The following is an 11,558-nucleotide window of genomic DNA, read 5'->3' on the forward strand; positions in this document are numbered from 1 at the left end:
CCATGGCGGGGCTGCGCTGAGGCCGGGGCGGCGCTGCTCCTGTTTCAGCCCGGTTGTACGGAACTGAGGTGGTGCCACAGGCAGGGCTGCAGCTGTGGGGCGGCGTAAATATTTTATTGACCGCAAACAGAAGCGTCTCAAAGCAGATATTAAAGCCAGCAGACAGCGATGTTTGTTTATGTGAGGAGAAAACAAAAATCGCTGTCTCTCTGTTGTAAGAAGTAGGGGACAAAAATTCTGTACAAAAATAATTCTCCCTTTCTTCTTCCCCAGATGCCACATCATTAAATACTAAGAAAACCAGAAGGACAAACTGAGTGCATAAGGAACATTCATTGCTCGTTGTGCAAAGCCCTGCAGTGCTGCTGACGGCAGCCATCATGCTGATGGTCCCAGAGAGGCTCAGTGATCCTCGTGGGTCCTTTCCATCCCACCATGTTCTGTGGTTCTGTGATTGTATGATATCACTGAGGTGCAATCAGCCCCACTGCGTGTGCATTCCTCACCCTCAGCAGATGAAGCACCACAAGAAGTGTGTGGGACACCCAAAGGGAGCTGTGGTTCATGTGACACCTCCGCAGGGCCCCGGGGCAGGGATGAGATGAAGTGCTGCAGTGCTTTACCCAGAGGCTCAAATGAACTGCTCCACTTTTGCCCCACCAGGCCACATCTGGAAGCCATCATTTTCTGTACCAGGCTGGCAGATGAGGAAGGCACATATTGAACACCACAAGTGGGACAGGGAGGAGCAGGGTGCGTACGGTGCTGCTGGGATGGCGTGCACAGTGCTCTCCGCTGCCTTCACCGCGCTTTCTGCTCTATGCCTGCTGCTGGTAATGGCCCTCTGTCGCAGTAAAGAAATCCTCCAGAATGCTCTGCATGTACTCAAAGGTGGGACGGTCCTCTGGTTTGGTTCTCCAGCATCTCATCATGACATCGTAGAGCTCCTCAGGACAGCTTTCCGTACGGGGCATGCGGTAGCCGTGCTCCAGAGCTCTGATCACCTCCATGCTCGACATCCCTACAGAAGTGGGGCAAAACATTTCAGGGGCTGTCACTGATTTCTTTAAAAAGGAACAAACACAAAACCCAGCCCTCCTTTGGGCAGCGTCACTGCGGAGAGAAAGGACAGGTTGGAGGAGCAGGGGAAGGGGAGATCCTGCTCTGCTTCAGGAAAACGTGCCAACAACTGTGATGCCACATCCCCTGTCGCCTGCAGTTTTGTACCCCATTTGAGCAGATCAGATGGGAATTGTTTTGTATGAATTCCTAAGAAATAAAGGCTGCGTTTTTCCATCTGCTGAAGCTTTAATAAGCCATTCTTCCCTGTGTCACTGATAAAAACAAGGTAGTGTCGATGGCAGAGTGGGTCCATCCCCCACAACACTTTCAGCCACTCTTTAGCCTTCATGCATGGGTTGTGGCAATGGTTACTTTCCAGTTACAGTCATTTTCCAATAAAAAAAGGCACCAGAGAAGCAATTAGGGTATAACAGAGAACACTTCCTAATGATGACAATATACAGATTGTTTGAGCTTTCCCCAAAACACCTGGCTCAGCCATCAGCCCTGATGTTCTGCTTCCAAACAATCTTTTCTGCAGGAAGCAGAGAAACAAGGGTAAGTGCTATAAACACAAATAATTGTGGCCTTGCAATCTCTGAGCTCAGTTTCCAGTGTGAGATTCAAATTTCTTGCCATTGCCTCTGTTTTTGGTGATCAAACTTCATGGAGAAAAAAAAAATCCTATAGAGGGAGCTCAGAACACGGAGAACATCTTTTGGAACTGGGTTAGAACAGGAATTTTTGTACCTGGGTATGGAATGCGCCCATAGGTAATGATCTCAGTCAGGAGGATCCCAAAGGACCAGACATCAGATTTTATAGTGAAAGATCCATAGTTGATTGCTTCTGGCGCAGTCCATTTAATGGGAAATTTGGCACCTGGACCAAGAGATCCAACGAGAAACATGAGCTAAAACCCAAATGTTGAGAATTTGGCAGTGAAATATGGGGAAGAAGAAACAAACAGAAGAGGAAGATACGGAGCAATGCAAATGAGAGGGGCTTCCACTCATCCGTTCATTGCAGTATGTCTCTCCCCGGGTCCCTGTTGCCAAGGCTGCACAGCGATGAGGGGCTCTTAGGGAATCCCGCAGCCCTTCCCCATCCCAGGCAGGGGCCAGGCTCCCACAGCAGCTCTCGTACCTTCCCGAGCCACGTACTCATTGTCTTCAATGATCCTGGCCAGCCCAAAGTCTGCAATCTTGCACACCAGCATCGCTGACACGAGAACGTTGGCAGCTCTCAAGTCTCTGTGAATGTAGTTCCTCTTCTCAATAAAAGCCATTCCTTCTGCAATCTGCAAAAAGCAGAAAGGCAGAAACACGGGTCTGTTTGAAATAACACAAAACCCATAGCTAGGAATGGAAAAAGCTCAACTGATTTTGTGAGCACATAGAAAAAAAGGGCAGGGGGGGCTGAGCTGCGGCAGGGCATGGGACATCTATGGTGGAAATGTGATCGAGGGCTGCGTGGGAAGCACTGCAGTGTAGGATGGTGAAAGAGGTTGGGGTGACCCAGCAGTGCTCATTTATGGTTGGGTGAGAACAGCAGCAAAGAACTGGTGTCCAGGGAGCTGGCAGGCTCAGGAGCAAATGTCTGGGGATGCCCACAGGCCGAAGTGTGGCAGCTGCATCCATAGCCATGTAAATGTGCCGAGGAGTAAATCATTCTCCATTATGAGCAGACATGAGAACAGCCTCCAAATGCACAAACAGCTGCTGGAGAGAAGCGCGATCTCCTCTTTGCTAAAAGGGCACCAAATGGAGAGGGCTTCTCTGGGGAGAATAAAAAGCCCTGAGATGGGTCTCTGGAGAGGGCTGTGAAGTCAGCCTGGAGGCAGGATAGTGCTTCTGACCCCAAAGATGGTCCCAGCTCCATCTTCTGAGCTCTCTATGCTCGGTGACTGCACAGCTGTTGGCTCCTGAGCGGCACAGAGATGCACTGCTGTGTGCACAACCCAAACCCAACTTTGTGCTGACTTAGCCTGAGCTGGGATGCTAGCAGCATCTAGAAGGTAAAAGGGCCGGAGCAGCCGGGGGGAAGCACTCCCCTCCCTATTACACCACAGTAAGATGTACAAAATACAGAAGTAAGCAGGCACTGCAAGAGTGGAAGGGCCATTTGCAGGGCCCCACGTGGCTTTGCTGCCTGTGACTCAGCAGCATCTCCAGCCAGGAGCCCAGCTACTGCCTGCTCACTGCCCGGTGCTGCGCAGAGCATGACAGCCTTATAGGGATGTGCTCCAGAGCCAACGACCTGCTCTGCACCTCCAAAGCCTGGGCTGCAATCTGAGCTTTGCTTTTGCTCAGGTTCTTCCATTCATCGAGGCATCAAACTTGGCTCCAAGGTGGGCTGTCAGCCAGCAGCTGCAGGCGCTGCAAAAGCAGCGGTGCCAGGATGGTGTCTGCACAAATGGTTGCACACGCAAAGCGAGGTGGGTAAGAGCACACCCAGCTGTATTCCAGACCCTGAAAATATCCCTGAACCTCTTTTCGCTGAGTCCCTCTTCTCTCCAGCTGCCTTCTCACAACCCATGGCAACTCTGTGGCTGAAAGATGAATTTTAAGCATAGCTTCTACCGTAAACCTCCCCTAGGCATTGCTGCTCCATGGGGAGTCGTGTGCTTACAACTGAGGCTGTGCTACTCAGGGCCAGCACACCCTGAAGAAAGGCCTGCAAAAATGAGCGAGAGAGATCCAGCTCCACCTCTTCACCCTACAAAGCAGAGCTGCAACATGGGCCCCCAGGGCTGCAAACCCATGGGGCAGGAACTCAGGGCCAGCGCTGGCAGTGCCTGGGCTTGCTGAAGTTAGTGGGTTAATGGGGAGGAAATGACTGCTTCTCCTTTTGTGCACATCTGCTCCCACAGTCTGCAGCACAACAAACCTCACTGCCCCATTCCTGCATCTCCTGTTCTACGAGTCCTCACCATGCACAGAGGATCTGCAGCATTTCCCTTCCCTGGGAGCATGCTGCCAAGCCTTGCTCTGCTTTATAGATCCTTGGCAGGGAGGAAGGGTAGGTCCCCAAAAGCCAGCCATGAGCTCTCAAGGGATTTAAGCCACTCGAGCTCAATTTTGCTTTGCTAGAACTGAAAGATGGAACGGGAAGCTGGGGAAGATCTGTGCCCTGCTCACCTGCGCAGAGAAGTCGATCAGCTTTGGCAGTGGCTGCTTGTTGCCTTCCTCACTCTTCAGGAAGTCCAGCAGGCTCCCTGAAGGCAGAGCATGGCACTCAGCCTGGCTGCAGCCCAACAACTCCCATGCTCACCCACCGGTGGCACAGGGCCCCTCCTGTCCCTATCTCTGTCCCTGCACCCCCCCCAGCCCCACCTCCTGCACCCCCATGTCCCACACCATGCAGGCCAGCAGCACCTTTCTCCATGAACTCGGTGATGATGAATATGGGCTCCTCCCTGGTGACCACAGCATGCAGCCTCACCAACTTGTCGTGCTGCAGGCCCTTCATGAGGTTTGCCTCCTCCAGGAAGGCACTCACAGACATGCTGCCGGGTTTCATTGTCTTCACTGCCACCTTGGTGTGCTTGTTGTAGGTTGCTGCCAGGATACCAGCCCCACTCATCATCGTCCCACCATCGTTCCACCACTTCTCCCACCCCTCACCTTTCTCCCTTTGCCACCCTCACTCTCACCCATCCACACTTCTCCAAACTGCCCGGCTCCCAGCTTCTTCTCCAGCTTCAGTGACTCCCGAGGAATTTCCCAGGCATCTTTCTCCCAGGGCTTCTGGGGTCTGGGCACACTGCAGGGGTAGGTGAGCCTCTGGCACAGCCCATCACTCTGCCCTGCCAGAGAGCAGCAAGCGCAGTCAGCCAGGCTCCATGATCTGTGGCTGTGGGGCATCAGCTGGTGTCAAACACCATTACTGCAGCATAGCACAGCTGAGCATTACCATGCAGCATGGCACAGCCAGAGCACCAGCATGGGGACAGGCAATTCCCAGGCCCTGTGAGCATTTGGTGCCACCAACACCCCTGCCAGGCATTGCGGGGGGACACAGAGTGGCCAAGGTCTCAGTGGAAGCAATGTGCCAGGGCTCACCCTTGTAGTGCTCCACCAGCTCCTGCAGTGTGTCAAAACTGCTGCGTGAGGAGATGTAGAAGCCACCACTATCCAGTGTCCGGATCCTGTAGTGCTTGATGCTGACTCCCTGCAGGCCGTCCCCATCCCGCACCGACAAGGAGTAGCAACCTGCTCAGAGATGGATGAGCTGTGCCATGGGGCAGCGTCCCTCAGCTCCTGGCTAAGCCACCAGCATGGCATCACCCTGCCTGGCCCCAGCACAGCCCCAGGCAGCAATGGCAGCCCCATGGGGGCACATCCCCTGTCTCCTCATGGGGTTCAGGGCAGCATTGTGGGCTCATGCAGAGATGCTTGCAGCAGCATGGTGGACTCCAGCTCTTGCCTGGCAGCAAAGCAGATCCCCTAGGGTGTATTGAGCCTCTCTCCTGGTCAGGTATGCAGAAGGGAGGCCTTTCTGGACTGCCTCACCCCCCGGTACCTTTGGTTGTCTCACTGTCCCGAATCATGAAGGATCCCAATGTGTTCCCGGGGCTGAGCAGCTGCCGCTCCGCATCCTTCCTGCTGATACCCTTGAAGAACCACCTGCAGCAGGAACAGAGTAAGCAACAACCGCTGCTGGGAGCCGGGAAGCCAAGGCTGGCACAGGCTGGGGCTATTAGCCCTGGCAGGTGGGGACACGGGGTGTGACTGGAGATGACTGCAGTGGGACTCTCACTCTTCTGCCTCCAGTGAGTTAGCTCGGGCGACGAAGTTGCTGGGGATGAAGCCCTTGCGCCCTGTCACCAGCGACCGTGCCTGCCACCACTCTCCCAGCCTGAGGACACAGACAGCCACGGGTCAGCACAGGGCACTGCCAGCACCCATGAGCCATAGGGACAGCCCTGGGCAGGGGACACGTACTGCTCCAGGACCTGCAGCTGCTCCCCTTTCTGGAAGCTCAGGTCCCCAGAGTGCATCGCCTCGTAGTCATACAGTGCCAGCACCACGTTGTCCCCTGAGCCTGCAGTGAGAGTGGCTCTTGTGTGCCTGTCCCCATGTTGGGACCACGCACCACACACCCACGTGTCCCTGCTGCCAGGAAGCACACAACTCCCACACCATCAGGTTTGGTTCCAGTGAGGACCCCTCTGTGCTCCCCTCCCCATCACTGTGTGTACTCACCATCCGCCAGCAGGGGCACAGACACTCCGTGTTCATCGTGCTGCAAATGGAGCAACAAACAGGAGAGTGTAACGATGGCACACAATGGGACCTGTGGGGGTCTTGGACACTCGTCCAGCTTGCCCAGCACTGGCAGAACGTCTCCTTCCTCAACACCTTCATCTCTGACTGTCCACATTCCTTTATTCTAACCAACGTGGGCTGGGACAAACTTTCCACTCCCATCTCAGTTCCCACCCCAGCCCTGTGCCTGCTGCCACCCAAGTGGCTCCATGTCCCCTGTGCCCCCCAGGGCACTGCAGCTCCCACTTACTTGCTTGCTGCCAGATGCTGGGTCCTTCTTATCATGGCCCAACTGCATCTTCTCTTGGATGCTGCCTTCCTTTGACTTCATGCAACCCATCCTGTGTGTGTGTGAGGATGGCGTGGGGGGGGGGAGAGAAGTTGCAACAGCACCAAAAGCCCCACACCCACAGTTCCCACTCCAGCACAGCTTGGTGTCCACAGCCCTGCTCACACCAACAGGTTGGGCTCCACAAAAGCAAAAGCCAGACTCTCCCCCAAAGAAATGTCAGTAGGAAAATGTGCTGCCAGCAGCAGTGGTGCAGGGAAAGCCCCCAGAAGGCACTTCCCTCTCTCCGACAGAGACCTCAGCCCAGGGAAAGGAGAAGGGTGCAGCGAAGGAGGAAGCAAAGGGCTGTGGCACTGTGGGGGACATGCATAGCACCACCTCAGTCCCACGGTCCTCGAGAGACTATCACTGCCACCTCCCAGCCGCGTCACCATCACTCCTGGTCCTTTACAGCAAGCCAGAGCCTTTGCCCACCGTGCTCTCCAGCAGAGCAGATGTGTCTGAGCACCTCACAGTCACCAACTCTCCACGTCTTGAGGCACTGTCCCATGCAGTGACCTGGTAGCATTGGGGATCCCCTGGTGCACCTCATGTTCTGCAGCTCCCGTGGCTGAGCCCAAATGTGGGGACAGGAAGCGACACCACGGCATCACCTCCTCCTTCCCAGCACCCCAGCATCCATTTCATTGGCACTGCCCCCCTGCCATCCCCAGACTTTGGTTCCCATCCAGGGGCCACCACACCTAGCAGGGACAGGACAGGGGCCGAATCCAGCACAGGGCAGCACTGCAGCAGCTCTGCTGTCTCAGGCAGGGATGGCGAAGGGCATCGGGGGCTCTGAGTCCCACTGACCTCGCTGCCCTGGGGCTCTTCTCTCACCTTGGCTGCTGTCACGGGTCCCGGTCCCCGTCCCAAAGCCAAATCCACTGCTGCTGCCACCACATCGAGCTCGGTGGGTGTTGCTCCCTGTCCCGGTGTGGCTCCGCCCCTCTCCGGTACGACACTCCCTGTCCCAGCCCTCAGTGACATCCCGGTCCTCAGCCCCGACCAGGGCTGCTCGGGACAGGGAGCCATTCCTTCACCCGCCACGGGACGAGAGCAGCAAGGATGGGGTACAGGATGGGACCAGAGCATTGTCACTTCCCATCGGTTCTGTGCCCCCAGGAGAAGTAAAGAGAAAACCCGAATGCCTCACTTGCACAAGGATTTGCATACATCATTTTTAGGGAAGTAACTTGCTGCGGGCAGCCCTCACGCTGCCTGCCCAGGTGCTGCCCCCTGCTCGGAGCTGTGGGGCTCCTGGGGGCTTTGCTTAGTCCAGGAACAGCCATCCCCACCACTCCCCATCCTGTAGGAAGGCAAACACTTCACTGCAGTGCATCCAGACCCCCGGCACAGGGAGGCTGTGGCTGCCACCCTCCCATCCCAGCACAGCCACACTGACCCCACTTTGCTGTGAGAGCACCCTCCTGTGCCAGCCCAGTTTGTCATAGCACTGGGGTGGGTGGGTGTCCCATCTGTGAGCTGCCCCTGTGCCCCAGCTCACCCGCTGCCCAACACATTCCCTTTGCACCAAGGAAGAACCTGCTCCAATCCCCATCCTGGTCATTTAATTGCAATCTGCAAAAATTACAGCACTTGGCACCGCTGGTGGGGGCTCCCCTGAACCGACACCGCCCTGAAATGCCATCAGCCCAGCCAAGAGGAGAGCCCTGTCCCTTCCGTGGTGAAGGAGGCACAGATCACAGGTAGTTGTCCTCCTCCTCTTCCTCCTCCTCCTCCTCGTCCCGTGCCAGTGCCTCGATGTCATTTGTGATGTTGGTGATCATGCGGTTGAAGGACTCGGACTCAGAGCGCAGGGACCAGCTGTCGTAGCTGCGCACAGCGGAGGCTGACGTGTTGCTCATGCTGCGCTTGATGCGGCCGAAGCTGTCGGTGAGGATGCCGCCCTCCCGGATGCCAATGCTCTCCAGGAAGGTCTCGAAGTACCCAATGTCTTGATCGGGGATGAAGGGCCTCATCCCTGGGACAAGTGCCACAAAATTTCATGGTGTGACCGTGCCAACCCCATCTGGGGCAGCGGGGTCCCACCAACCCCTTGCTGCGCACCCAAGACCCCGTCCCCAAGGATGCACGGATGGTGTAGCACAGACCTATCGCTCAGGGCTGCCCCAATCCCTGGGGCACTCACCCAGCAGGAGGAACTTCCTCCGGTCCCCGTAGAGGCGTAGGAGCTCTGTGCAGTACTCCTGCACCGGAGTGCCCAGCCGGTACTCACGGAGCATCAGGGCAAACTGCTGGATCTCCTGGGGCGACAGCTTGTTGCGCAGCTGGGGGGAAACAGGGATGGGTCGGGGCTGGGGGCGGAGGTGCTGGAAAGGAGTGGGATCCCCTACCAGCCCCCAGCCCTCACCGTCACCATGTAGTCCTGCAGCTGCTCCAGCCCCACGCTGCTCTGGTCGCTGCCGCTGCAGGCGGTAGCCAGGCTGTGGTGGGACTGGTGGAAGGAGGGCGAGGATGTCCCGCTATAATATGCCTCAAATGTCTCATGGGAACCATTGCTGCTGGAGGACAGGGCAGGAGGGGGTCAGCGGATGCTGGCACTGCTCTTGCACAGCACCCATCAGGCAGGGCAGCAAGGATGTGCACCTGCCCCAGAGCTGGGAACTCACAAGGAGCTGCAGCAGCTGTAGTCAGCATCGTAGCCATACGTCCCATCTGTGCGGCAGCTCTCACCTGGGGAGGGAATGCTGAGCTCAGAGAACCAGGGTGTGAGCCCCCACACTGTGCTCATGCCCTTCAGCCCCGTGTCACCGCAGTTAAGGCTCCCACACCCGCCTCCATCCACTCACTTCTGCTGGAGAGCCAGGGCCGTGTGGGTGTGGAGGTGTAGTGGTACCCGGCACGGTCCACACACTCGATGCTCTGATCACCGTAGATGATCTGGAAGACCTGGCAGATGAGGGCGCAGGACTCCTCGGCCGCATCCTGCAGAGGACCAGAGGGGATGGGGAGGTGGGCACATGCCGGGAAGGGAACCCAGTGCCGGGAACCCGCGGGTGCTCACCCTGTTCGGCACAGCGAGGATGACGAGGTTGGAATACGCGTCGGGGCACGGCTCCTGGGGGTCCAGCGGGTTGCCACCGGGGTGCCGTCTCTCCCAGCTGCCGAAACCGGTGCCGCGCTCCCAGCTTCCACCCGCCGTGCCGATCCGCCGCCGCTCCCAGCTGCCGCCGCACGGCTGCCTCCTCTCCCAGCTGCCCGACGGCCGCCCGCGCTGCCGCCGTTCCCAGCTGCCGCCCCTCCGCCGCTCCAGGCTGCCGCCCTGCCGGCCCTCCTGCCCGCCCCGAGCCGCACGCCAGTCCAGGCTGCAGATGGTGTGCCGCCGCTCCATCGCACCTCCCAGCCGCCCCGGCTCCGGCCAAGAGCTCCCCGAGCGCTTCTCAGCCGGGGGCACCTCCGGCACCGGGGCCGCTTCGGGGTATGCGCCAGCGGGGACTGGGTCCACTCCCAGGCCTGGAGGCAGCGAGGAGGGTCGGGGCATCAGACTGGGGTCGCCAGCTCTCACACCTGCCCCATCCCACTGACTGGGCGAGCTTAGGAATGCACCCCATACCCAGCCTGGGGCTCAGCCCCCTCCCCAGGAGCCTGGCTGTCGCTTGCTGCTGAGCGTGGGTTTGCTGAGCACCAGAGCCCCTGTTCCCTCATCTGGGCTGGATGCAGTGGGGGTGGGGGGCACTTCCTGCATTCTCTCCTGCTGCCATTAAGTGCAGCTGGGGCCGGGGGAACAGCTGGGAGCTGTCTGCAGGAGCAACGGGAGCAGTGAGTGGGCAGCTGCTGCACGTGGTGATGCCCTGTCAGAAGATGGAGCCGGCTCCTCCCCATCGCATCAGGGTGCCAGGTGCTTGGAGCCAGCTGTATTGCAGTGGGGTGCCTGCACCTGTTTTGAGGATGAGGAGGTGCAGGGCATCGTCACGCAGGTAGGAGGCTGCGGCGATCTCATGTGTGGGGATGCGCAGGATCAGCTCCTCGTTGTCACGCCAGGTGAGCAGCAGGCAGCGGGCAGACAGGCTCAGGATGCTGTCCTGCTCCGGGGTCGTCTGCAGAGGCAGCTCCTTCAGCTGCTGCAAGCAGAGAACATTCTGGGGTGTGGGGACTTGATGCTACTGTGGGGTAGCACTGCGGGGTGACAAATGGAATGTTGGGCGCTCCCTTACCCTGGCAGTGTCCAGCAGCTGCAGCACCTCATCCCGGCTGGAGGGGTTCAGCGAGGCTGTTACCCAGGTCAGGTGGCCCAAAAACTGGGGGGACAAAGCCTGGGGTACTTTTGGGATGGAAAATCATCCCCCCTGGGATGCAAGGGGAACACAACACAGGGCCATGGGGAGCACACCTGCCCCCCCTCCCCCCCCTGCTCTCCCTGTCTCTGGGCAGAAGGGGACCAGAAGCACTCCCAGCCCTGCAGGTAACCCCCTGCTTTACCTTCACCTCCTTCTCCACATAGTCATGCAGCAGGATCTGGGGGTCGATCAGGTAGTCGGGGGGGTACAGTGGCACTGAGTGCAGCGGCCGCCGGTAGACACTGCTGCGGAGAGCTGCCCTCCGTGCAGCCTTGGGGAACACCAGGCGCCGGATGGGCGACACGAAGCCCTGCGGGGTTTGGGCACACATCAGCACAGCTCCTCCCTGCTGGATCCCCCTGAAACCTGAGGGGCTCAATCCCAGCACCGAGGGGAGCCCCCAGCTCCCAACCCTCATCCCGGCACCCCAAGACCCAAGGAGCCATGGCCCCAGAACGCACACACCTTCTTCCCTTTCTTGGTCTCGCAGTCCATGGCGCTGCTGCCGTCCTTTCTGTCCAACGCCTTTGTTGTTTTCCTGTCGGAAACTCCACCAGAATGGCTCGGATGTGAGTTCCTGCCCCTCCGCTGGGCTGG

The 11,558-nt window shown here is 58.2% G+C and overlaps 2 protein-coding genes across 8 annotated transcripts; both read right to left on the reverse strand.

Moving 5' to 3' along the window:
- Positions 1-155: 155 nt before the first annotated feature.
- HCK (HCK proto-oncogene, Src family tyrosine kinase) lies at positions 156-8,138 on the reverse strand. 4 transcript variants are annotated; one of them, XM_048962755.1, is made up of 14 exons: positions 7,474-8,138; positions 7,000-7,364; positions 6,583-6,673; positions 6,270-6,309; positions 6,009-6,108; positions 5,824-5,922; positions 5,587-5,690; positions 5,127-5,276; positions 4,718-4,870; positions 4,440-4,622; positions 4,203-4,279; positions 2,209-2,362; positions 1,813-1,944; positions 156-1,021 (listed from the first exon to the last, which is right to left on the reverse strand). In XM_048962755.1, the coding sequence occupies exons 2-14, from the start codon at positions 7,053-7,055 to the stop codon at positions 819-821; spliced, it is 1,542 nt and encodes a 513-aa protein (XP_048818712.1). In that variant the 5' UTR covers positions 7,056-7,364; positions 7,474-8,138; the 3' UTR covers positions 156-818. The 4 variants fall into 4 exon arrangements, with proteins under 4 accessions (XP_048818712.1, XP_048818714.1, XP_048818715.1 ...); XM_048962757.1 differs by lacking the exon at positions 7,000-7,364 and having other exon boundaries at positions 7,501-8,138; XM_048962758.1 differs by lacking the exon at positions 7,000-7,364.
- Positions 8,139-8,214: 76 nt separating this feature from the next.
- CCM2L (CCM2 like scaffold protein) lies at positions 8,215-11,558 on the reverse strand. Of its 4 annotated transcripts, none has more exons than XM_048962753.1 (10): positions 11,427-11,558; positions 11,104-11,271; positions 10,839-10,922; positions 10,562-10,745; positions 9,689-10,137; positions 9,474-9,609; positions 9,294-9,357; positions 9,035-9,182; positions 8,813-8,951; positions 8,215-8,644 (listed from the first exon to the last, which is right to left on the reverse strand). In XM_048962753.1, exons 1-10 carry the CDS (start codon positions 11,454-11,456, stop codon positions 8,364-8,366), a joined length of 1,683 nt encoding a protein of 560 aa, XP_048818710.1. In that variant the 5' UTR covers positions 11,457-11,558; the 3' UTR covers positions 8,215-8,363. The 4 variants fall into 4 exon arrangements, with proteins under 4 accessions (XP_048818710.1, XP_048818709.1, XP_048818708.1 ...); XM_048962752.1 differs by having other exon boundaries at positions 9,035-9,185; XM_048962751.1 differs by having other exon boundaries at positions 10,562-10,763.

The sequence above is a fragment of the Lagopus muta genome, chromosome 16, assembly GCF_023343835.1.
Source record: "Lagopus muta isolate bLagMut1 chromosome 16, bLagMut1 primary, whole genome shotgun sequence".
In the NCBI taxonomy this organism is placed as follows: Eukaryota; Metazoa; Chordata; class Aves; order Galliformes; family Phasianidae; genus Lagopus; species Lagopus muta.

Bases quoted from the DNA above. Each gene is read 5' to 3' on its own strand.
- HCK (XM_048962755.1), bottom strand. From the start codon at position 7,055: ATGGTGACGCGGCTGGGAGGTGGCAGTGATAGTCTCTCGAGGACCGTG. The intron at 6,674-6,999 runs GTGGTGCTATGC...ACACACACACAG, and splicing joins TCGAGGACCGTGGGACTGAG to GATGGGTTGCATGAAGTCAA. The intron at 5,691-5,823 runs GTGAGAGTCCCA...TTCCTGCTGCAG, and splicing joins AACTCACTGGAGGCAGAAGA to GTGGTTCTTCAAGGGTATCA.
- CCM2L (XM_048962750.1), bottom strand. From the start codon at position 11,456: ATGGACTGCGAGACCAAGAAAGGGAAGAAG. The intron at 8,952-9,034 runs GTGAGGGCTGGG...GTTTCCCCCCAG, and splicing joins TGCAGGACTACATGGTGACG to CTGCGCAACAAGCTGTCGCC. The intron at 8,645-8,812 runs GTGAGTGCCCCA...CACTTGTCCCAG, and splicing joins GAGGAAGTTCCTCCTGCTGG to GGATGAGGCCCTTCATCCCC.